This window comes from Bufo gargarizans, chromosome 5, assembly GCF_014858855.1.
Source record: "Bufo gargarizans isolate SCDJY-AF-19 chromosome 5, ASM1485885v1, whole genome shotgun sequence".
Taxonomy (NCBI): Eukaryota; Metazoa; Chordata; class Amphibia; order Anura; family Bufonidae; genus Bufo; species Bufo gargarizans.
The window spans coordinates 13,665,961-13,692,944 of NC_058084.1; the positions used below are offsets into that span (position 1 = coordinate 13,665,961).

At 43.5% G+C, this 26,984-nt stretch overlaps 1 protein-coding gene across 1 annotated transcript in view; it reads right to left on the minus strand.

Moving 5' to 3' along the window:
• Positions 1 to 5,753: 5,753 nt before the first annotated feature.
• Positions 5,754 to 26,984, minus strand: part of TRAPPC9 (trafficking protein particle complex subunit 9) — a 488,202-nt gene continuing 466,971 nt past the window's right edge. The window contains exons 22-23 of the mRNA XM_044293230.1: positions 10,943 to 11,166; positions 5,754 to 6,781 (exon numbers count right to left, since the gene is read on the minus strand). Of these exons, the coding sequence (XP_044149165.1) occupies positions 6,602 to 6,781; positions 10,943 to 11,166 (404 nt within the window). The 3' untranslated portion in view covers positions 5,754 to 6,601. The remainder of the gene's footprint in view (positions 6,782 to 10,942; positions 11,167 to 26,984) is intronic.

Sequence of the window (26,984 nt, forward strand, 5' to 3'; positions counted from 1 at the left end):
TTATGCCCTTTTCCAAATATGCTTTGTTTATCTGTTCCTCATGATTTTCAAGATCTCTGCCTTAGAAAAGAGGATCTGCGTGATGACCACGTGACCAGGATGGATTTCTCAGCCTCCAGAAGTAATTAATGAAGGTTCCTGTTTGCCAAAAGCAAGTGGAGATTTAGCAAATCATAAGAATTAGATACCATAAGAAAATTGTGAAGACATAAATAGATTGGTAGTAAAATTAGCATGTAAAAAAAAAAAAAATCGCGACAGTGTAATTATACGATCTCTTCTCCTCCCCAGCAACCTTTGGACTTGGGTGCAATTGTATCCCAGGCGCAGAGATTATTAGGATAATGATCAATCAGAGGATAGATTATTCTCCGTGGCTAGCTGTCATCTGTAAAACGGCTGTATCCATTATAAAGTGCCGTCACCGCGGCTAATGAGGTTATTACAGGACAGGTCACGAGGCTGCAGAACAAAATTAACTTCTTCTCTGTATGACAGTAAATGCAGAAGAAAAAACATCCCATTATCATAGCAAGGCTTCAGGTAAACCTTGCCGAGCAGCAGCGGCGTCTCCGGGGACAACATATTATTATCTGTTCCTTCTAGAAGAAGGATTGTCGTTGTAAAACGCATGCAAATGTTCTCCCATTAACCCTTACACCTTTCTTATATTGTATGTAGGATATAGAAATATACTGAGGCTACTGAGCTAGAAATGTATAGGTTATCTACAGGATATCCTATAACTGTATGATATAATTCACCTAAGTGAAGAACAGGGGTCTTCCTACCCACTTCATGAGGCAGCAGGCATGTGGCTGCACGGGATTGGAATATTCTACATGCTTCCCAAAATCCATAAACCGTGTAATCCAGGGAGGTGATGGAAACCAAGACTGGAAAACATCTAAGAATGGGTAGAGGGGGTCCTCAAACCATTGGTGAGGACCACAACAAACTATCGACAGGAAACCACCGACTTATTAAACAAACTGTCAACCATAAGCCCCCTCCCTGAAGGCACCATCTTGGCCACAATTGATGTGGAATCCTTATATTCCAATATCCCACATGATGACGGATTAACTGCTTTCCATGTGTACCTAAAGGCTAATGCTCCGCGTCTGTGCAGCAACTCACTAAATTCATCCTCACCTTTGACAAAGAGATATATCTACAATGCACTAGGACGACCATGGGCAGCAAGATCGCCCCGCAATATGCAAACCTTTTCATTGCAAAACTGGAAACGTGACTTCTTGTTATCCTGCCCCATCAAACCCTTGGCCTACTTCCGTTTCACTGATGATATCCTTAGAATCTGGACCGACTCTGAGCATGAACTAATAAAATTCCACAATTCCCACTATAAACCTGACCCTGAACTTTTCAAATACAAAAAATCACCATAAAATTTCAAAACTGCTCAATCACAGACATTCCGGTATTGAAAACCTATCGATTGGCCTACATACCTCAATCATATTAAAAAGTCCATCATTTGCAGTCAGGCCATCAGGTATAAATGCATCTTTTCCAGCCCGTCAGACAGGGATGAACATTTACACCACCTGACAAAGACATTTTTACATCAGGGCCATCACCCTGCTTCAAGAGGAAATCAAAAGAGCCACCAGGATTCCCAGAAGTCAACTTCTCTAATACAAGGGGGGGGGGGGGGGGACAGAGCCAGAGTGTCCCCCTGGTAGTGTCCTACAACCCACAACTAGAGGCACTGAGGAAAACGGCAAAAAATTACATTGTGTCCTATATAAGGATGACCGACTAAAAACAGTTTTCCCAGATCCTCCCTGGCTATGTTACCGACAACCTTTAAATTTGAGAAATGTCCTGATCTGGAGTTCATTGTCCTGTCACATAAAAATGAACTTATCCCTGTAATGTAAGAAGATGGAAAATCTCTAATGACCCATGTAATGTCAACAGACAAGATCCAGATCTTGAGGAATATAAGATTCCTGGGACATTCCCATGTTCTCCATTCAATGTTGTGTACCTGATCCTCTGCACTAAATGTCTTGTATGGGTCTCCATGTTGGAGAAACTAGACATAAACTTAAAGGGGTTATACCGTGAATAATAAAAAAATGAAAATCATACATAATCTAATACATGACAACTTCTTTCTAACAAAGCTAGAACCGGCTCTGCTGGCAGCTTAGGGAGCGTGTCCTTTCTCAGGGCTGTGTCCTCTCTGCTACAGCTGGTGGCAGTTGAAGGATGGGACTGAGCGTGTGCTTCTGTCTCAGAAAGTAGGACAGCGAAACTTGAAAAAGACCAACAGCGGGTGGCGCTTTGAAGATAGATTTCATTAACCCTTTCATGACATGGCCCAAAAATGACCAGAAGGTCCAGGCAACTTTTTGTGATTTTGTGCACGTGGTGGTTTAATGACTGTAGCTTTTTTATTTGTTTGACTACCAAAATAATATTTTTTCTTTTTTTTACTTGACACTTAGGACTTTTTATGAGAATGTTTTTTAGAGTTTTTTTTTCTTTTTTTAGGTTTATTTTTTTTTATTTTTTTATTTTATTATAGCTTTTTATCTCTTAAATATTAAAACTGACACAAAAATAAATTTTTGCAATAGGTTCCCTATTTCGTTTTCATATATATATAACATGTATAGGTTTGAGAGAACGGGGAGACTATGGTGACGGTTTCTGTTACCGACTGCATTTTTAATAATAATTTTTTTTTACTTATATTTTAATTTCTTTTTTGGCACATAATATGTCCCCTAGGAGGTCATTAAAAGACCTCTGGAGGACACAGACTTTTATTTTTTTTTTACTTTTTATTTCAACTTTTTTCCCCACTGTTTCCATTTTAACTGGAGCATCCACAGGAGCCCCAGTTACAGGGGAAAAAAGCCCCCTATGGGGGCATGACCCACAGGCAGAACTGATCAGGGTCCTTAGACCCTGCAGCTCTGCTCCTGCTCCAGACACCCCCAGCAGTCACGTGACCCCCGGGACTAGCAGAGGAAGCGGCTCTGCCACTTCCTGCTCCCTCCACCATGCGCTCGTACAGCGCTCTGCTGTCGACACAGGAGAAGGCAGAAGCAGTAATAAACGGCTCCTGTCTTCTCCTCAGGGTCCCTGCTGTGTCTGCCAGCCGGGACCCGACCTGCTAGATTGCAGGAGCAGGAGCTTTAATCCCAGCACTGCCTGCACGTGTATATACATGAGATCTGCACGAGGCATGTGCAGATAGGACGTATATACACAGTGGGCAGTAAGGAAGGGGTCAAAGAGGACCTCTCCTCGGTTCGGACATTATCATATAAGTAGCGAATTGTGTAGGGCATACTGATGGCATGTTACAGCGCTTACTATGTTTTCTATGTGCTGCTCCGTTCCCCCACTGTGCCCCCTGTCTGGTATGTACATTCATACCATCATACAGAGAGAGGGAGGCAGCCCTGTTTCTCAATGAGCGTCTCCTTCTCGCTGGCTGTGCCGCCGTCCAATCGCAGCAGAGAGCGTCACAGCCATTGAGAAGGCTACTGTAGCTTTTTTTTTTCTCCCTGGCTTTGACGCTCTCCGCTAAGATTGGGCAACTCACGGGGCACTATATAGAAGTATTTTATACTGGCACATTATGGGGCCACTATGGGAAAGGGGCGAGAGGAGCACTATGGGGGCATTATATAGGGGTAGTTATACTGGCACACATTATGGGGACATGAGATCAACTGGGGGCATTTTTCTACTGTCACATTATAAGGAGAATTATTACAGGGGGGGGGGCATTTTGGTGGGCTTGATTACTACTGGGGGACTGTGGGGAACATAATTACTAGTATGGCACTATGGCAGCATTATTACTTCTAGGGCACAGTGGGGACATGTTGGGACCCCTGTAGGATCACTATTACTACCAGGTGCACTCTGGCAGAGAATTATTACTATTGTTGGGACTTTAGGGAGCACTATTACTGTGGGGGTTCCCGGGCATAGTATCAGCTTAGCACAGTTATTTTGGGGGGACATTATGTTTACATTATTGGCGTCAGGGACACTATTTGTTGGGCGCGGTTATTTTAGGACACTGTTTGTCAATAAGGGAACTATCTGCATGGTACTAGTATTATCAGGGGACTGTTTCTGCAGTATAGTATTGGGGAGCACAGGGGCACAGTATTGGGGGTGGCAGGATGCGGTGTTTAGATGATGTAAAAGTAGAAAACTAAGATGTTTTTTGTCAAACTGCAGAGATGAGAGATGGCTGAAAGAAATGCTCATGGTGGTCTGGTGTGAAAGGAGAAGATCATCTACATCAGAGGAGACATCACTGGATGTAAGAGGTATGTGGCGCTGTATTACCCTGTATGTTCTGTAGTGATATATGTAATGTTAGGAGGGAAGGGGTTAGGTTGAGAATTTGGTATGGTGTTAGGTGCACCACTTCACTATACCTTACACACCCCGCTAGTTATATGATCATGTCTGGATCGGGGAAAGGTCATCTTTAAATAACTCAGTAGCTATAATACATTTTTAATTACATGCAATTATAAAAGTATTGAGATCCAGGAGCTGGTTTGAAAATTGTAGAATATTTTTCGTGGGACAACCCCTTTAAAGCAAGGATGAAGTCTCATCATCACACAAGACAAAAAGGTAGGCTTCCTTGTGACGAAGCATTTCTGTAGACCAGGACACAATGAAGAACGCATTAAAGTTGTCACATTAAAAAGCAATTTCAGATCTCAAAGTTCGAAGAATTTAGGAATACAAACGTATGATACGGTTTGACACACTGAATGTATATATGTATTGCTGTTTATTCAGACAATTCATTATATTATACCTGACAAAGTGTCGTCTTGAAAGCACGCTATGTAACATCATTGCTTCTATTCTTGTTAGCCATTAAGAGGTATCAGACCTGCCAGACTCTTATTTGGTTTCTCTTAATAAAACATGAAATCATTAATTCCTTCTTACCTCCAGCTCACCAGGGATGTTACAATTATTCCTTTACATCCCTAGTTGATCTGAAATGTCATCACTTATCCCTTCACATCTCAAGCTCACTGGGGATGTTATCAGTAATCCCTTCACTGCTCCAGACCACCAGAAATGGTGCCATTAATCTCTCCACATCCCTACTAGGAAAGGTCACCATTAATCCCTTCACTGCTCCAGACCACCAGAAATGCTGCCATAAATCTCTTCACATCCCTACTAGGGAAGGTCACCATTAATCCCTTCACTGCTCCAGACCACCAGAAATTTTATCATTAATCCCTTCACATTCCTAGCTCACCAGGGATGTTATCAATATTCCTTTACATCCCTTAGTTCATCTGAAATGTTATTATGTATCCCTTCACATCTCAAGCCCACCAAGGATGTATCCCATTCTCCTCTCCTCTTCTAAGAAGAACTTCGTTACTTCCAGGATTTAACATTGATGGTCCAATCCTTGTGATCAGTGGAGGGTCATCCTCTGGGACATAGACCAGCTGAATGAAGGGGGCTGCTCTTCACCATGTGGAAATGGCTTCATACTAACACCCTGTGCCAATCGAATCTTAATCACTTCCATATGGACGGCGTTGTGTTGGGTGAAATGCGGTGAAACATCCTTAGACTCTCGTGTTTGAAGGGAGTATTATGGGTTGGACCCCAACACTGACACACTGAAGGTCTACGTAGACCAACCAAGAATGAAATACGTTCGGTCTGTATAGAGGAAATAAAAAGCTGAAAAGTGATGAGACTTTATCATGCTTTATTTCAGATCTTATGTCATACAATCAAATGAGGCATAATGTATGGAAAAGCCAATCACTGACCCACCATAAAAACACTTGTGCCAACGTGGTAGTTTCAGGGATAATGCCACAGTGGCCCAGTTCACTTTACTTTTCCAAAAACTAAAAATGAGCGAATTAACCTAAACCATGCACCAAATGGACCCGCCAAAAAAAAAATACTGTAAAAGGTACCATTATAATGACTGGCGAGCAGATGAAGTGCATCAGTACATTCATTGCCGCCATTAGATAGAAGCTTTCTCTGTCTCATTGGTCCAAATAGTAAGACTAAAGGTGTCCATGCACCGTAGAGTGCTCAGTACGGATATCAACTCAAATTTTACATGTAGAACGGACCTCTTGGCTCAGAGAATCGGTAAAGCAACACTGACGCGTTTTAGGACTTTTAAAGTCCCAGCTTCAACTACAAGAGAAGCATCAACTGCCTGGCTTTACTAGAAAGGAGTGCTTGGCATTGGGAATAGGGTTTTGTTTCCAATCAACGCAAATGAGGAGGAACCAGATTCATCAGGCGACAACAAGAATTAAGACAAACTCCAGCTTCTCAGAACAGGAACGGCGTTTCGGTTTCATTATCACAGAACTAAAAGAAAATGTGACATTTAGGGGGGGATTCACTATCTATCTAAAAAGTTGATTTCCAGTGTTCTGTTGTCAGGAGCTTCTCAATAAAGTCCCAGTTATTGTTCTCGTAATGCTGCCACACTCGAATATTAAGGAGTATAAAGTCACATTTATGGTAAGAAAGAAGAAAACGCCCCAACCAGATGTCAGCCGCCTCTAAGAGTCCCTCAGAAGTGTGTTTCACTGATGGTGTCAGTGGTTCGAATGTGAACGCTGGGGAGGCAAAACCATGAAAGGGGCAATTCCCGCCCGGAGTTATCATCTTGAAACTTTATGTCCAGGTAAAAATCTCCAGTGTAGAGAAATAGTAGATTACCGAAACAGACAGAATGTTCTGTGGGCTGAACCTGCAGAAAAGAGGAAAAGTCAATGGTAAAGGGTCGACATATTATGAAGCCAGGTTATTACATATGGAATCTACATATAAAGCTCAGTCAATTTGTACAGTACAGTATGACGTTACTTCTACTGTTCCTGAGACATATCCTGTAATATACTCCAGAGCTGCACTCACTATTCTGCTGGTGTATTCAATGTGTACATACATTACATTACTTATCCTGTACTGATCCTGAGTTACATCCTGTATTATACTCCAGAGCTGCACTCACTATTCTGCTGGTGCAGTCACTGTGTACATACATTACATTACTTATCCTGTACTGATCCTGGGTTACATCCTGTATTATACTCCAGAGCTGCACTCACTATTCTGCTGGTGCAGTCACTGTGTACATACATTACTTATCCTGTACTGATCCTGAGTTACATCCTGTATTATACTCCAGAGCTGCACTCACTATTCTGCTGGTGCAGTCACTGTGTACATACATTACTTATCCTGTACTGATCTTGAGTTACATCCTGTATTATACTCCAGAGCTGCACTCACTATTCTGCTGGTGGATTCACTGAGTACATACATTACTTATCCTGTACTGCTCCTGAGTTACATCCTGTATTATACTCCAGAGCTGCACTCACTATTCTGCTGGTGCAGTCACTGTGTACATACATTACATTACTTATCCTGTACTGATCCTGAGTTACATCCTGTATTATACTCCAGAGCTGCACTCACTATTCTGCTGGTGCAGTACATACATTACATTACTTATCCTGTACTGATCCTGGAGTTACATTCTGTGTTATACTCCAGAGCTGCACTCACTATTTTACTGCTTTTTAAACATAAAGCTTGTAAAACAGGAACACTCCTAACAACTTATCCGAGATCCTATAATGCAGTTAGTTAGTTTTTCCTATATCAGATGACCATAAGAACCTGGTGAGAAGATCTCATTTTCTACATAGAATACACAGTTATAAATACAGCCTTGTACTGGTTTACAAAAATGAAATAATAATACTACAATAGAATATAAATTGTACACAAACAGATATAAAGCATAAATAACTAGAAATAAATATTTCTCTTCTCTGGGTTCTGAGTACTGACAGGTTTTCTTGCAAACTTCATGGTCACAAACTGTCACGGCTGAGGATGGGGAAAATCCTCAGCCGTGCGATGCCCGCTGATGTCCGGTTGCTGCTCGGCCAGGGCAACAGAATTAGGGAGCTGGTCACCTCCTATAGCGTCCCTAATCTGACCCTAACTCCTATCTACATGGGCCGACCTTAAAGGTAGGAGGACCCATGCGCCGGAACCTAGGAGCCCTGACTTACCCTCCGTCCGGTCACTAGCTAGGAGTCAGGGTAAGACGGCCTGTTCCTACTGGACACGGAGGAACAGGTGTCTCACGGGCCGAGTAGCCAGGAAAGGGGGAACACCAACAGTCTTATGGATATGGCAGGTGAACTAACTAGTTCCACCTACCTGCCACAGCCTTGCTGACTGGATCCCTGTGGACACAGGGATCCAGATCCATAAGCTGCACAGAAACCAAAGAGATAAGTCATCAACCATACATCAGGGAAAGGAATCTTATGACCGGAAGGGTGGCCCTTACAAGAAGGATGGAATCCACAGGAGGCTGCTTCAGCCAAGCATGACTGAAGCGACCTACTGAGCAGTGCTCCAGACACAGGCTTTATAGGGGTAAATGGCCACACCCACCGGGCAGACACACCCAGTGACATCACACACACTGGGAAGAGGGTTAACCCTTCCAGCACCACAGGAAAGGAAAACACCAAACATACAGGGGAAGTGACCAAACTAAGATCACCCTGTGGCTGTTGCCGCTGACAACGACATGGGTGGCAGCCGTCCCGGGAGACAGCCCGAAGGCCGAGACACTGCCACCACATGTACATAATACCAAACGTTGCCACGGGCAGCCACAGTGAAAGGACGATGTCCGTGCACACCAAACAAACTACAGTGCACACCAGACATACAACACAGAGTGCACACAAACATACAGACACCTAACATAAAGATAGTTAGATGCAACCGCATGCAACTGCAGCGAGCTGCCTAGCCACGCTCAGGCTGCTGCTGACACATACACATACACATGAGACTACCGGTTGCCCGCGGCAACCACAAGTTAGGCCACACGCCAGCGGCCCTCACCTGTGGTTTAAACCTACACGAAACCGCAGGCAACCGCATGCGGTTAGAGAGTCACGGTCATAGCCATGGCCGTGACACAAACAAATGGCAGCCAGTGTCCTGGAAATTAATCTATACGGTATCTGAGGCAGGCAATTCTCTCATCTGCCTGAAAAGATCTCTATGTAAGCTCGGTGACCAGGTGACAGTTCTCCTTAGTCTCCAATATGGCTGCAACATCCTGTCCCCAGGTAACGAATGGAGTAGAAACCTGTGCTCTAGCAAGTCCAATACTGAGTATCTCAAGAAGAAGACCACTGATGATCACATGGATGTTGTATAACTTTTGGTGGCGAGATGTTATCCAAGTGAGTTCAAAAATGGAGGAGCTTAATTTCCAGGAACCTCCAATGACTCCCTCTGCCTACTGTATGCACAAGGGTGAAACTAAATCCAGAGCAACTGAAATGAAATGGGTCGCCCTAAGGGGAATAATGGGCTCCAGTGGGCAGTGGCCATTGTACAATGCAAGTTCCATGGCCCAAAGATATATGGCTTTGCCAAAACACCAGAATTGGGACCAGTAAAATTTATGTAAAAACCCTTTAATATTCAGCTGTAATAACAAGCAGAAGAAATATCTTGACTTCTTAATTTCAGTAAAGAAGCGAAAGGCATGGCACACAGTCGAGTAATAACTGCTGTCTGAGGACCTCACCACTAAATCACCGTCCTCTATAAATCTACCATTCCTCCTTATTTAGTCTCTCAAGAGCCTTTAGAACAATCCTCCTTGGCTCGTGGCTCTTATGGTGAAACGATGAATTAGAGAGGTCATTGGAAGCTACCGCTGCCATCACTCAAGCCAATTCACTGATGAACATCCAGTATTGCTTGTGGTTCATTAAAGGGGTTGTCAAGGATTAGAAAAACATGGTTGTTTTCTTCCAGAAACAGCACCACACCTGCCAATTTTTGGTACTGCAGTTCTGCTCCACTTTACTGAATCACCCGAAAAGCAGGACAAACTCTGTTGTCCAAAACATTACTTTCTGAATGTCCTACAACCCTTAGTATAGGAATAACAGTTGTTGTTTTTTACAACCCCCCCCCCCATTGCCACCCTAGGTAACTGCCTACTCCACCTATCCATCATCAAGCCCCGTCTCCAAACCAAATGGATCCCTCTCGCTGTCCAGAAACTGCTTGACTGAATCTCATCCTGTATAAGTGTGAGTCATCTACCAGTTTATGTTTCTTCAATGGTTGGATGATAGCATAACCATCTGAGTATTGGTGATTGTCTAAAAAAAAACAAAAAACTCTGCATTCTGTCTTGGGTCAAGTAATTCCAGAATTAGAGACAGTAATCGCATGAATATGCTTTAAAATTAGGAATTTACTCTAGTCGCCAAAGTGGATTATTAAATACAATGTTTCAGGTGGTAAAATGGCCTTCTTCAGACGGTTGTCTAAGAGATGCTAGTGGGCACGGTGGTAGGTGTTGTCTAAATGGGTTGTAATCAGGTACCAGTCACCAGATGCTTATTTGTCCAACACGGACCAGAACCTTCATCCTTATTTACACCCCATACACTCACAAATGCAAATCTAAAATAAGTGTAGCTCAGTGGTGGCATCAGTGATGGAGCTAGCTTCTTCTACTTGGGTTTGCATAACTTTTCATTCCACCTCTTATCAAAATTCAGTTAGATTGTTGAGGGTTTATTTCTCAGGACCATCACTGGAGGCAAAAGCAAAAAAAAAATCCTTCAAAAGAACCTATACTAAGAACGTTGCGTCACATTTTGAGATTGAGGAGTTTTTAGCGCTAGTACAGTCTGAGATTTCCAAGAGGACCAGGACCAGCTTTAACAACGGAAGAGGTGTAGTCCTTGATTTTACAACTTTTTGATATTGGTCTTTATAAAAAAAATAATAATATTTAAACTATAAATCCCTCATATCAATGACATCAGACAATACTCACGGCACCAATGAAAAAGGTGTTAGCACCCACGAACGTGACCATGTTTTTGAGCTCGTAGTTATGGACCCCGTTCTGATAATCTTGGTATGGGATGACAGAGAGGGAAAACGGACCCACAATGCTGCTGCTGCGATTGGTCAGCCTGACTTCAAGGTGTATGGGATCACCAACTCTACAGTCCGCAATGATGTCACAGTCACATGGTTTTCCATCCACCAACACATCTGAAACACAAAAACATGGAAGTGTTAATATTTGCAAAACAAATCTCAGAATATTTGTGATTGTACTTCACTAAATAAACAAACCCTGTAGGCTAAAGTAGCTCCAACTGCACCCCCCATGACCGGTAAGAAGTGCCAAGAAGGTAACAAGTTTACTTTTCTCCGAGATATATTATAAACCACAATTCCTTCTATCAAAAGTTAGGGGAGTCCTTTCATGGCTTGTGATTGCCCAAGAGGGCTACTGGAAGGGTCAGGAATGGCATTAATACATAGGGTGCTTCATTTTGGTTCTGCAGTCAATTACCTGTCTGCTTGTGGGTGGAGGGAGGAAAGTGGTTACTTGATAACTCCTGATTGATGGAGGTCCTTATCAGCTGAAACCATTGCCCATTATCGGCTCAGGTTTGGAAGTGACTGTTTACAGTAGACAATCCCTTGAGAGTAGCACATGGTGCAGGTTTGTAGGGTGGCACAGAAACATCATGTAGGGGTTATTGCACATTTTGCAGTATGTAATGCACTAAAACGCGTTTCTGTGTTTGCAATTGGTGTTTATTTTTGTAACTTGTCCTGGAAGCGAACTCATCTGGTACTAATCTGAACAATACAAGACACAGGATAGATTTCCATCTGGTGAGCTGACCCCATTATCATTACTTGTAATAAGACAGCAATTGATAATTAGACTGATTACATGGAAAATGGAAATATAACATGAGATCTGCTGCACTATATCCTCTGCAGGTGAAGGAGATAGGAGTCTAGGAGGTCTGGCTCATAATCTATCGCTAGGTAGATGCATAATCTGATCCTCAGTAACTAATCTGGAATGTCAAAAACTGTTGTCCTAAAAAAATGCAAAAAGGAAAGCTAAATACCCAGCACTTAAAGTGTAACCCTCTTGTTTATGAGATGGACAACTAGTCCTTGACGTGTTAGATGGCTTCAATGAGATGAGACCTCTAGTGATTGTAGATTGAAGAACCACCATGCCTACCACTGTGTTGACGCTCCATTACAGCTTATACAGTGGAGTGCCTAAGCCATCCATGTATCCAAATAGGGCATATGTACAGAGATTATGTCTTGGACTAGCGTCTAAGACCTTAATCTTTTGAGAAAACAGAGGGGTCTCCTACCTTATTTTATTTGCTCAGTTGCCTCAATAACTCTAATAGAGCCATGTAGCCATCTCTATTCAGTGTCTCCATGGATGAATCAGCTTCCTCGGGATTCTATGAAGTCAACCACTGTTTTGCCAACTGGTTAGAGTCCCAGTACCTATCAGACATTCATGTCATATCCTGTCATTGCTGTCTAAATTACGAACATTTAGCTGAGGGAACCTCACATGGGGTCAGGTTACTATTTACCTTCTAGGCAAAGATGAACAAGTGGCTGAGCATCAATCAATAGTCAATTCAAGGTTGTACCTGTAGGGTGGCAGAGGTTTAGGTCGCACCTAACATTCAAGCCTGAGGGGGCCAAGAGGTCCCACTGGAGGAAACAAATACTATAATCAGTGTGTGACTATTGGGAATGCTGTTTTACATTCGGCATTGGAGCTTCTAGTTATGACTGTGGTTTAATTAAGGGTCAGAAGTGGACCAGGGAAGTGACCAGTGACCTTACTCATGATGGAGGAGGCATCAATGACGAACCAATTTACAGCTTTGCTTCATCACCCATGCTTGAGGCCAATGGTTGCAAACCGCTCCTCCTACGTCTTTTTGTTACAATGTAACTTCTTTATAGTTTACAATATTGTTCTCCGGAAACATCATCCCCGAGAATCATTGACAATAAAGATAAATCCTCTGACTCGTCCTGTACCGGCGGCATCTTATGAGCTCCGCTCTACTTGATGTACATTTGCTATAAACACTTGTGTGAAGTGCAATCTACTTTAATGAAATCAAGATAAACCGGGATGAGAGGAGCCTCGTACGTCCGTCTGAAGTGGAGATTTCTTTGAGAATCAATGTGTTTTGATAAAACTTGAAAGTTTTGCTTCTAAAGGAACAAATAATTTATATGTAAGGAATCATCCGAGGTCACAACGTCATCTACTTAACCATCTGTACTGTAGGCGAGCCACTCTGGATGGATATAAGACATCTACCACATACTGAATATGGGATGTCATCATCTACCAGGACATACACTTTCTTCTACTATCCATCCGTGGTCTCCTCCTTATCTCCTCCTCCTCATGCCTCATGTGAACTATGTAACGCCATCCTTAATACTCCCTAATTAGGTATTCCAAAATATTTCAAATGCACATACATCACACAGTTCAGCAAGTAAATAAATTCATCTAAACCCATCCTCCTTATTTTTCAACATGGTGGGACACAAATTTAAAGGAACACACCAGATAAAACTGTTACACAGTGTTATACCTAAAGCAGGGGCTGAGAGGGCGGAGCATTGTTTGGTGTCATACTCCGCCTCCTCAGGCTCTAGACTGGGCATAACATCACTTTTACCGAGAGTGCTCCTTAAATACACTGAAATCTATTCTCAACATGTAATCCTAATCAATGCAGAAGCTTCTGTCACATTCATCCCGGCTGGAAGGAGAATTTAATTATATGACTTGTTAAAACACAAGGGAGGATCCTAACTTCTTTCATTTCTAAATTGCTGTGTTTTAATTTTTAATAGAAGTTTCAGAACTCATCCAGAAAGTACTGGATAAAAATAGACCAACTTAATCAAATAAGTGAAACCACCTTGAAGGCATCTTGAAGTTGTGGACAGTCTACAAGTCTCCCCTACCTCAGTCTAAAGGACAAAGAAGCAGCTGCACCTAGGACCCTATTGACATGGGATGGGCGAGTACAGATCTCATGAGAGTGTATATTTCATGTAGACAAGGCTGGAGGAGGAGGTTAATCTCAGGTAACGCAGTGCATTTAGGCTTAGACTAGTAGTCACGAAGTTGACCGATGCCAGACACAATGAGGCCAAAGTGGGCACAACCTCATGGGCAGGACAAGTGAAAGCCAAGGCACATATACCTCATATACCATACTTGCGAACTATAGAAGGTTACTTGTTTCCACTGCCATATGTCTGAATCCATCACTAAAGTGCAGGAAGCGCACTTGCAGGTGCAGAAATGAGGCAGGAGGAGGCACACAAAAATTTACTGTACCCACATGAGCCTCTCCACAGGGTGCGGCCACACAGGATGTGAATTTTGATGTGATTTTTGCTTAAGAGCTACAGCGACTGTCACCTTCTGTATTGCAAAGATATTTTTTCAATCTCATCCACTTTGCTGTCACAGAGGAGTCAGGCGCTAAAAGAAAACTAATCATTATTAAATGCAAAAGAAATAAAACAGAATTTGGGGTGATATCTGTGCCCTCAAGAGAGAAAACCCACGGTGAAACCGTATAACCCAGAAAACATAGAGGAGCTAAACATATAGGTCGTGTGTGTCCAAAATGGGGTGGTAACGCTCAGTGTATACACCAGACCAGTTATCACCAAGGTGTAAAACAATGTTTGATCACCACAACGCACGGTCGTCAGAATCCCCAGAAAACGGTGTGGGTAATACGACTTTACTGGTCGTCGCCGTGGAGTGTGTGTATCCAGGAGGGATTGGGATGGTACAGGCTAATTCATTCCCTCACTCCTCTGTCACAATAATTGATTACAGACGCATTACCTATCTATACCGATCAATCCATGAAGACTTATCTTTGCTCCTAATATACTAAATACACACAATTCTGCTGCGGAAAATGAACAGCTCATACGTCGCATGTAACTGTACCTTAAAGGGTTGAAGTTGAACCCATGAAATACATAGGTTCATCAGCTTGGCAATTATATAATTGAATATGAGCCAGGAATGTCAGTTTCTATTTTACTGCTGCAGCAGGCCTCTTCAACTTGCACCCCCAGCAGGGATATCTCTCTGTCGATCTTTAAATATATACACAGTACAGACCAAAAGTTTGGACACACCTTCTCATTCAAAGAGTTTTCTTTATTTTCATGACTATGAAAATTGTAGATTCACACTGAAGGCATCAAAACTATGAATTAACACATGTGGAATTATATACATAACAAAAAATTGTGAAACAACTGAAAATATGTCATATTCTAGGTTCTTTAAAGTAGCCACCTTTTGCTTTGATTACTGCTTTGCACACTCTTGGCATTCTCTTGATGAGCTTCAAGAGGTAGTCACCTGAAATGGTCTTCCAACAGTCTCGAAGGAGTTCCCAGAGATGCTTAGCACTTGTTGGCCCTTTTGCCTTCACTCTGCTCGATTGGGTTCAGGTCCGGTGACTGTGGAGGCCAGGTCATCTGGCGCAGCACCCCATCACTCTCCTTCATGGTCAAATAGCCCTTACACAGCCTGGAGGTGTGTTTGGGGTCATTGTCCTGTTGAAAAATAAATGATGGTCCAACTAAATGCAAACCGGATGGAATAGCATGCCGCTGCAAGATGCTGTGGTAGCCATGCTGGTTCAGTATGCCTTCAATTTTGAATAAATCCCCAACAGTGTCACCAGCAAAGCACCCCCACACCATCACACCTCCTCCTCCATGCTTCACGGTGGGAACCAGGCATGTAGAGTCCATCCGTTCACCTTTTCTGCGACGCACAAAGACGCGGTGGTTGAAACCAAAGATCTCAAATGTGGACTCATCAGACCAAAGCACAGATTTCCACTGGTCTAATGTCCATTCCTTGTGTTCTTTAGCCCAAACAAGTCTCTTCTGCTTGTTGCCTGTCCTTAGCAGTGGTTTCCTAGCAGATATTCTACCATGAAGGCCTGATTCACACAGTCTCCTCTTAACAGTTGTTCTAGAGATGTGTCTGCTGCTAGAACTCTGGGTGGCATTGACCTGGTCTCTAATCTGAGCTGCTGTTAACCTGCGATTTCTGAGGCTGGTGACTCGGATGAACTTATCCTCCGCAGCAGAGGTGACTCTTGGTCTTCCTTTCCTGGGGCGGTCCGCATGTGAGCCAGTTTCTTTGTAGCGCTTGATGGTTTTTGTGACTGCACTTGGGGACACTTTCAAAGTTTTCACAATTTTTCGGACTGACTGACCTTCATTTCTTAAAGTAATGATGGCCACTCGTTTTTCTTTACTTAGCTGCTTCTTTCTTGCCATAATACAAATTCTAACAGTCTATTCAGTAGGACTATCAGCTGTGTATCCACCTGACTTCTCCACAAGGCAACTGATGGTCCCAACCCCATTTATAAGGCAAGAAATCCCACTTATTAAACCTGACAGGGCACACCTGTGAAGTGAAAACCATTTCAGGCGACTACCTCTTGAAGCTCAACAAGAGAATGCCAAGAGTGTGCAAAGCAGTAATCAAAGCAAAAGGTGGCTACTTTGAAGAACCTAGAATATGACATATTTTCAGTTGTTTCACACTTTTTTGTTATGTATATAATTCCACATGTGTTAATTCATAGATTTGATGCCTTCAGTGTGAATCTACAATTTTCATAGTCATGAAAATAAAGAAAACTCTTTGAATAAGAAGGTGTGTCCAAACTTTTGGTCTGTACTATATATATATATATATATATATATATATATATAAAATTGGCTTTCATGACCTATCAGATCCACTTACAATCTGCATGCAGTGTAAGTGCATGGGGAATTTCGTATTCTATTCACATGGGTCAGGAAAAAAAACAATTCATTTCCTTCACAGAACGGCAGCGGATTAGTCACATCTAATTTGGCCGCATTGGACAAGGATAATCAAAAAAGACAATACCCTATGATTAGGGATATAGACAGAGACCAAGAGCACAGGTATAGGCTATTGGATGCAAGGTGTCTTTTTTGAGGTGATACTTGGCTGGCGGTCAAAACTATAGGACTATTGCCGGTCCTGTTCCCTCATATCTTGAATTTTTTTGTCCCCTGAGGAACCAGTTGCTTTACTGGGAAAGCGCAGCGTCGGGACTCTACAAACTGTATCATAATTTTTTGGGGACAACTTTTCACAAAATAGGGCTGGGACAGGTGTCAGCAAGGGTTTAGCCACCGAAAAGTGGGGTCGCTGCTTTCGGGGCGGGTGATCTGCCTGTAGGCAGGGCGAGTTCCAGGGACAATATAGGGACAGAAATGTTGTTCCCACAGCCCTGGACGAGTGATCCCAACTGATAAGATATACATGTCGCCAAACCGTGAGTAAGAAGGACAAAGTAGTCCCACCTCTTGAGAACCTGACCCAATACTGACTCTAATTGGGTTGAACGATCAAGTATAGTATAATCGTATTTTTTATACATTAATAGGGGTTTTCCAAAATTTTTGATTTAGAAATAAAAGTTGAGGATTTTTTGGTTGTTGCTTGTCTATACTCCTTTAGAGATATCCCATGTATGTCGTCTGTTTTATAGTATGGTGATCCACCAAAACCGGCAGAATCATAAAATTTCATCTAACGTGCATGGGTGAAGATTGCTTTGGAAGATCACAAACGTCCAGGTGCCAGCCAAGCCAATAAAGGAGGAACATGGGGGTGAAGATTTTAGCAATGTGACCCCATCATTAACAAAGTCCCAAGGAGACGGGCTTTTAACATGGAAACACCCTTTAAGCTCCCCCATACAGCCCTCTCCTGACTACTATATAAGCATGCTACCAAAATCACAGTATTTCTTCTCTAATGGTTCTCACCATTGAAAGGGTTAACACTGTAGGTAGATATGGCAAATAAGATTAGGATGAGAACAGACCCTTTAATTCAGAACAGTAATGTCACATAAAAGGGAACAATTACCACGTGTCATCTATTACAAGGCACCCATGGAAATACTGGAGCCATAATGTCATTATCACCAATTTACACAGGAGCAAACACAAAGCAGGAGTCAAGATTGCTGGAGTGATGTCACGGGATCTGGTCCTCCGAGCGCTGCAGACCCTGCTGGAACCACAGACCATCTGGAGGGACGCCTTCACGCTTACTTGTTTGCAAAGGCAATGATGCTGAAACCCTACACGACACCTGGAAGCTTTACAAAGTTGGGGGGTTGTCAGTGATTTGCAGTAAAGTAAACAGAGGGCGCAAGCTGGCCTCGAACCTTAGGTGGAAACCACCATGGGCGCCATCTTGCTGGGAGACGATCAAGGCTTAAAAAGAGCAACGAGCAAATCAGACTTCTGGATCGGCCACTTTTCCAGTGCTCTATATGGAATCATGGATGTCTTCTTGTCACGCCCCCGAGAGGCAAATTAGAAAAACTTCTAATCTGACAAAAGTTTCATTCTCTTGTCAATTTTTTTGGGGGGGGGGGGGCGATCTGTTACTCTGTTACTTTCTGGGCAGTAGACAGTTAAACACATGACTGTAAGAAAAGGAACATATGCCTCCGATCAGTCAGGCAGAAGAGTCTCCATGTCTCCCTCCCAGCAGATGGACGCCACAGGAGCGCTAATGTTTAACAAGGTGGCAATGTTTTCTTACATTAATGCACAGATAAGAGTCGCCTGGACGGACCCGGGGCTCGGAGAGAGGGGGTATGGGGGGGGGGGGGACAGTGGATATTATATAGTGATAAAAGTCCCCCCCACGTACAGAAACACAAGAAATGTCAGAATATCTGAACTCTGTCCGAACCATATAACAGCAGCACTATATGCAGGTGACATGGCGGCACAATGTTACAGCGAGGAAACCAATCAATACAAACTCAGATACAGAACGAGATCCTGTGGTTACCTAGACTGCGCACAATGGGAGCACAGATAGCACACTTAAAGGAGCACTCCAGCCCAAAGTGACACCCCGGGACAGATTTACAGGGCACTCAGAAAGTCTTCAGACGCTCTTACTTTTTTCACATTTTGTTATGTTGCTCCTTGTGCCCCAAAATGAGACAGTGAGAACAGAATGTTTAGAAATCTTGCATTGACATAAGTATTCAGCCCCTTTACTCAGGACATAAGTATTCAGCCCCCTTTACTCAGGACATAAGTATTCAGCCCCCTTTACTCGGGACATAAGTATTCAGCCCCCTTTACTCAGGACATAAGTATTCAGACCCTTTACTCAGGACACAAGTATTCAGACCCTTTACTCAGGACACAAGTCTTCAGCCCCTTTACTCAGGACATAAGTATTCAGCCCCCTTTACTCAGGACATAAGTCTTCAGCCCCTTTACTCAGGACATAATTATTCAGCCCCCTTTACTCAGGACATAAGTATTCAGCCCCCTTTACTCAGGACATAAGTATTCAGCCCCCTTTACTCGGGACATAAGTATTCAGCCCCTTTACTCAGGACACAAGTCTTCAGCCCCTTTACTCAGGACATAAGTATTCAGACCCCTTTACTCAGAACATAAGTCTTCAGTCCCTTTACTCAGGACATAAGTATTCAGTCCCTTTACTCAGAACATATGTATTCAGCCCCTTTACTCAGGACATAAGTATTCAGCCCGCTTTACTCAGGACATAAGTATTCAGCCCCTTTACTCAGGACATAAGTATTCAGCCCGCTTTACTCAGGACATAAGTATTCAGCCCCTTTACTCAGGACATAAGTATTCAGCCCCTTTACTCAGGACATAAGTATTCAGCCCGCTTTACTCAGGACATAAGTATTCAGCCCCTTTACTCAGGACATAAGTATTCAGCCCCTTTACTCAGGACATAAGTATTCAGCCCGCTTTACTCAGGACATAAGTATTCAGCCCGCTTTACTCAGGACATAAGTCTTCAGCCCCTTTACTCAGGACACAAGTCTTCAGCCCCTTTACTCAGGACATAAGTATTCAGACCCCTTTACTCAGGACATAAGTATTCAGACCCCTTTACTCAGGACATAAGTATTCAGACCCCTTTACTCAGGACATAAGTATTCAGCCCGCTTTACTCAGGACATAAGTATTCAGACCCCTTTACTCAGGACATAAGTATTCAGTCCCTTTACTCAGGACATAAGTCTTCAGCCCCCTTTACTCAGGACATAAGTCTTCAGCCCCCTTTACTCAGGACATAAGTCTTCAGCCCCCTTTACTCAGGACATAAGTCTTCAGCCCCCTTTACTCAGGACATAAGTCTTCAGCCCCCTTTACTCAGGACATAAGTCTTCAGCCCCCTTTACTCAGGACATAAGTCTTCAGCCCCCTTTACTCAGGACATAAGCATTTAGACATATTTACTAAGGACTTAGGGGGTCATTTACTATTAGAAATATGCCTATATCAGGCTACTTTCACACTCGCGTTTGGTACGGATCCATCATGGATCTGCACAGACGGATTCGTTCAGATAATACAACCGTCTGCATCCGTTTACCATAGCCAAGACGGATCCGTTGCCATTGCTTACATTGTCAGAACGGATCCGTTTGGCTCAGTTTGGTCAGACGGACACCAAAACGCTGCAAGCAGTGTTTTGGTGTCCGCCTCCAAATCGGAATGGTGACGGCAAACTGATGCCTTCTGAGCGGATCCTTTTCCATTCAGAATGCATTAGGGCAAAACTGATCCGTTTTGGACCGCTTCTGAGAGCCCTGAACGGATCTCACAAACGGAAAGCCAAAACGCCAGTGTGAAAGTAGCCTTAGGCGTATTTCTGGCGCAGATTGTGCCTGGTCTAAAAAAGTGGGCGTTGTGTGGACGGGGAAGAGGGCGGTTGGCAGGCCAGTCTCATCCATGATTTTCTACGCCTGTTTTAGGAACCTGTCTTACATTTAGACCAGTGGTGGATGCGCCGAAGTTATGTAGAGGCTGGCGCATCTACATAACTTCGGCAAATTCACCACCAGCTAAAAGGCAGCGGATCCACCGCCAGCTAAAATGAGCCCCTTAGTTGAAGCCCCTTTGGCAGTGATTGCAGCCTCCGGTCTTCTTGGGGATGATGCCACAAGGTTTACACATGGATTTGGGGATTCTTGGCCTTTCTTCTCTGCAGATCCTCTCCAGCTCTGTCAGGTTGGACGTGGACCATCGGTGGAAGCCATTTTTAGGTCTCTCCAGAAACATTTCATTGGGTTCAGGGCTTGGGTTGAGCCACTTAAGGACATTTACAAAGTTGTCCCTAAGCTGCTCCTATGATGTCTTTGCTGTGTGCTTAGAGTTATTGTCTTGTTGGAGGGTGAACCTTCAGCCCAGTCTGAGGTCCACAGCATTTTGGATCAGGCTTTCATTAAGAATATTTCTGTACTTTGCTCCATTCAGCTTTCCCTCCACCATGAGCAGTCTCACTGTCCCCCAGCATGATGCTACCACCACCAAGCTTCACTGTAAGGATGGTATTGGGCAGGTGATGAGCAGTGCCTGGTTTTCTCCAGACATGAAGCTTAAAATTGAGGCCGAAAATATCAATCTTGGTTTCCTCAGACCACAGAATCCTGTTTCTCACAGTCTGAAAATCCTTTAATTGCTTTTTTTTTGTAAACTGCAGGCGGCTTTCATGTGTCTTTTACTGAGAAGAGGCTTCTTTCTGGCCACTCTGCCATAAAGTCCAGATTGGTGAAGGCTGCAGTGATATTCAACCTTCTCGAAGTGTATCCCATCTGCACACAGGACCTTTGGAGCTCAGCCAGATTGACTATTGGGTTACTGGTCACCTCTCTTACTGGAGCCTTTCTATCCTACTTAGTCTGGTGAGGCGGTAAGCTCTTGAAGAGTTCTGGTTGTTCCAATTTTCTTCCATTTAACAATTATGGAGGCCACTGTACTCTTGGGAAATTTCAGTGCATTAGAAATGTTTTTGTCTCCTTCTCCAGATCTGTGCCTCCTCACAATCCTATCTTTGAGCTCTACAGGCAGTTCTTCTTTCTCATGGTTTGCTTTTTGCTCTGATATGCATTGTCAGCTGTGATATCTAATATAGACAGGGGGTTGTCTTTCCAAATCATGTCCAATCAAGTGAATTTTCCACAGGTGGCTCCAATTAAGGTGTAGAAACATCTCAGAGATGACCCAGAAAAATGGAAGGTCCCAGAGCTAAATGTCTCGTACATGTTACCACCAATAAATGTTCCATACTGTTGCAAAAACATACCGTATATACTCGAGTATAAGACAAGTTTTTTGGCACATATTTTTGTGCTCAAAAAGCCCCCTCGTCTTATACTCGAGTCTCGATTTGGCCGACCCGAAAATGCCACTGCAGCGAGCGGCCCGGCCGGCGCGTGACTGACGTCACTTAGTAACGTTCCTGCTTCCTGAAGTGGGAGGAGCGTTACTAAGTGATGTCAGTAACGACCCGGCCAGCCAGCTCCCGCTCGCTGTAGTGCATTCATCGTGACAGTGAGTACAGAGGCCGGACCTGTTATCAATAGGAGAGAGATTGTTTTACACAGGAGTAACACTTTACACGCAAAGGCAGTTATGTGCGCAGTTTAGGACACAAGGGGACACATAGCGCCATGAGGGGGACCAGCATAAGATGCTATATGTCTTATGCTGCCCCCCCCCTCATGGCCCTATGTGTCATAGCACATATCCCCTATAACAGCGTCCTCCACAGATCCACCCCATGACAGTGTCCTCCACAGATCCACCCCATAACAGCGTCCTCCACAGGTCCCCATAAGTGTCCTCCACAGATCCCCCATAACACTGTCCTCCACAGATCCCCCACATAACAGCGTCCTCCACAGATCCCCCACATAACAGCGTCCTCCACATATGCTGCATTTCCCACCCTAGTCTTATACTCGAGTCAATAATTTTTCCCATTTTTTGGGGGTAAAATTAGGGGCCTCGGCTAATATTCGGGTCGGCTTATACTCGAGTATATACGGTACATTTTTTTTGTGCAGTTTAGGCCACGACGCAGCACAATGAACCTGCATGTACATTCAGCCTCTAACTGTAGAGGCTCTGACTCAAGCTCTCCATGATAGTGTGAAAGTTGGGTATCAGGTATTAAAAAGCAGTAAGAATTTGAGAAGGAGTCACCAGGGAATGCGGCTTTAATGCTTCAATGTTACAGAACACGTCTATAAAGAATGACACAAATTCTTGAACAGGTGTTTCAAACTAGAGGATGAAGGTGGTCTCCTGGACAATATCTCTGGGGCTGTGACCATCTGCTTTCAGGTCGATGAGTCTCTCAGCGTCTCCAACACTATTCGTGGTTCTCGTACAGTCATAGAAACATGTCCACACTGAGCCATGTGCTTCCACTTATGCCGCACCCAGAAAAATCTTGCGAGAAAAGTGGGTTGGAAACTCATGCCCTTCCCAAATCCCACCCAGAGGGCAGACACTGGGTTGTGCATCTCCATTCCTACACTGACAAGTTTGAGGCAGTGCTTTCCTCCTAATATGGCCACCGTGACAGCCCGCCTACACTAGGAAGGGGTTCTACATCCTAAGTGAGGAGTCCAGCAACCAACATTACAACATTATTAACCCCTCCACTCACTCAAAGTAGCAGGAAGGAAACATTCTTTAGGTTAAGTTCACATTACGACATTTTTTAGGGTCCACACGACTGAAATTATTATAAAGTGCAGAATATTAGCTGATCGAAGAAAGTAATGCAGCTCTGGAGTATAATACAGTATGTCACTCAGGATCAGTACAGGATAAGTAATGTAATGTATGTACACAGTGACTGCACCAGCAGAATAGTGAGTGCAGCTCTGGAGTATAATACAGTATGTCACTCAGGATCAGTACAGGATAAGTAATGTAATGTACATAGTGACTGCACCAGCAGAATAGTGAGTGCAGCTCTGGAGTATAATACAGTATGTCACTCAGGATCAGTACAGGATAAGTAATGTAATGTATGTACACAGTGACTGCACCAGCAGAATAGTGAGTGCAGCTCTGGAGTATAATACAGTATGTCACTCAGGATCAGTACAGGATAAGTAATGTAATGTATGTACACAGTGACTACTCCAGCAGAATAGTGAGTGCAGCTCTAGAGTATAATACAGGATGTCACTCAGGATCAGTACAGGATAAGTAATGTAATGTATGTACACAGTGACTGCTCCAGCAGAATAGTGAGTGCAGCTCTTGAGTATAATACAGGATGTAACTCAGGATCAGTACAGGATAAGTAATGTAATGTACATAGTGACTGCACCAGCAGAATAGTGAGTGCAGCTCTGGAGTATAATACAGGATGTCACTCAGGATCAGTACAGGATAAGTAATGTAATGTATGTACACAGTGACTGCTCCAGCAGAATAGTGAGTGCAGCTCTGGAGTATAATACAGTATGTCACTCAGGATCAGTACAGGATAAGTAATGTAATGTATGTACACAGTGACTGCACTAGCAGAATAGTGAGTGCAGCTCTGGAGTATAATACAGGATATAACTCAGGATCAGTACAGGATAAGTAATGTAATGTATGTACACAGTGACTGCACCAGCAGAATAGTGAGTGCAGCTCTGGAGTATAATACAGGATGTAACTCAGGATCAGTACAGGATAAGTAATGTAATATATGTACACAGTGACTGCACCAGCAGAATAGTGAGTGCAGCTCTGGAGTATAATACAGGATGTAACTCGGGATCAGTACAGGATAAGTAATGTAATGTATGTACACAGTGACTGCACCAGCAGAATAGGGAGTGCAGCTCTGGAGTAGAATACAGGATGTAACTCAGGATCAGTACAGGATAAGTAATATATGTACACAGTGACTCCACCAGCAGAATAGTGAGTGCAGCTCTGGAGTATAATACAGGATGTAACTCAGGATCAGTACAGGATAAGTAATGTAATGTATGTACACAGTGAATCCACGAGCAGAATAGTGAGTGCAGCTCTGGAGTATAAACAGGATGTAAGTCAGGATCAGTACAGGATAAGTAATGTATGTACACAGTGACTGCACCAGCCGAATAGTGAGTGCAGCTCTGGAGTATAATGCAGGATGTAACTCAGGATCAGTACAGGATAAGTAATGTAATGTATGTACACAGTGACTCCACCAGCCGAATAGTGAGTGCAGCTCTGGAGTATAATACAGGATGTAACTCGGGATCAGTACAGGATAAGTAATGTAATGTATGTACACAGTGACTGCACCAGCAGAATAGTGAGTGCAGCTCTGGGGTATAATACAGGATGTAACTCACTTCAAGGTTAATATAGCAGTAACTTCTCACACAGGAGGATGAAGAGAAGTACGCTGGACCTTAGGTAGAGCATGTAGAACCACACGTGCCTCTGCAAACGAGCCGTGGCATTCTTCCAGCCTCATCCGACTCAGACTTGATAAAGGGGACTCTAGCACCCCGAAACGCGTTGTCTTACGCATAAATGGAATACTGCTGAAACCAAAATATTGCCTTTGACCGGTTGTTTTGTGCACCCTGTGCGGTCCACACGCTCTACCTAAGGTCCAGCGTACTTCTCTTCATACCGTTACCCAAGCGGCAGGGTGGCTCCTGCCCAAGGCGATCAGACGAATCTAGGCTGCACCAACCGTCACTTATCTACACTCGATCTCCATTGCAGTTGCATCCAATTGATGCAACCGCAATAGGGGAGCAAACCATTTATTTTATTAGAAATCTGATTTGCTGAATTTACTTACCCTATGAGCGCCTTCTCTATCCTATTGGCCATTATCTGCCACACAGGAGGACGGCAGCAGTAGAAGGAAATTGAACCGATAAACTGCTGCTGCTGCTGAGATCATGGCTGGAACAGATCGTCTCTGTACAGGACAAGGACAGAGCCGTCTGACATGAAGCAATTGAGAGATGAAAAGAACAGGTGCTGCACGCTCCTCTCAATCAGCGCAGGTAACGCGTGGCAGATAAGACGGCCACTACATCTGCTCAGCGCACACAATGCTTTGTGTCTGCGCCTCAGTGATGCACAATTCACCACCTGTGCTGCATACAAAACCCGCTGCTCCGCACAGCACAACCACAGTGCCAGTCACCTCACCTCATTTCATCAGTGATTTGTAAGGTGTCTCCTCCGCTGACAAAACATAACAAGCAAGACCATCCGGGCATAAAAGACTAACATATGGCCACAAGATATAGGATGGAGGGATGGAGAAATAGATAGATAGAGGGATGGATAAATGGACAGATAGATAGATAGATAAATAGATGGATGGATTAATGGGTGAACGGAAGAATGGACGGATAATTAGATGGATAAATAGATGGATGAATTAATAAATAGATGGATGGATTAATAAATAGATGAATGGAAGTGGCTACCTCTTGAATCAAGGTCCCAGGTAGCAAACCCGCTCTATGGTGTCCATATGGTCTAATGGAGAACATGGTCAGGTGCTGCCTTCAGTGGAAAGATTGTCCTAAGATCAAAACTTTAAACACATTCATTCCATTTACGTCGCCCGGCTGACGAGCAGCTTACTGGCATGAAGACATTTCTGACCATATACTGTGTGATTCTGAGACGTTAAAAGAATCCATAATGCACAGAACAGAACACTCCACGGATTTCACTTTTAAAGTCAAGGTGACCAAAAGATCATTCAAAAGAAATCCTCTTTTATTGCAGCAGCGTCCGGTACTTTGTTATTTAATTACCTTTTTATCATTTCCCATCTCGGCTCCTTTTCAGGGGTCAAGAAGTAGAAGATACAAAGACAACGATCTGTACAGTGTATATAGTACAACACAATGTCCCCCACCGCTGCCAGGACCAGACCATCACAGACGATATAACATAGTACATGGGGAAAGTATTATTATAGTTATATTCCTGTACATAGGAGCAGTATTATAGTAGTTATATTCCTATACATAGGAGCAGTATTATAGTAGTTATATTCTTGGACATAGGAGCAGTATTATAGTAGTTATATTCCTATACATAGG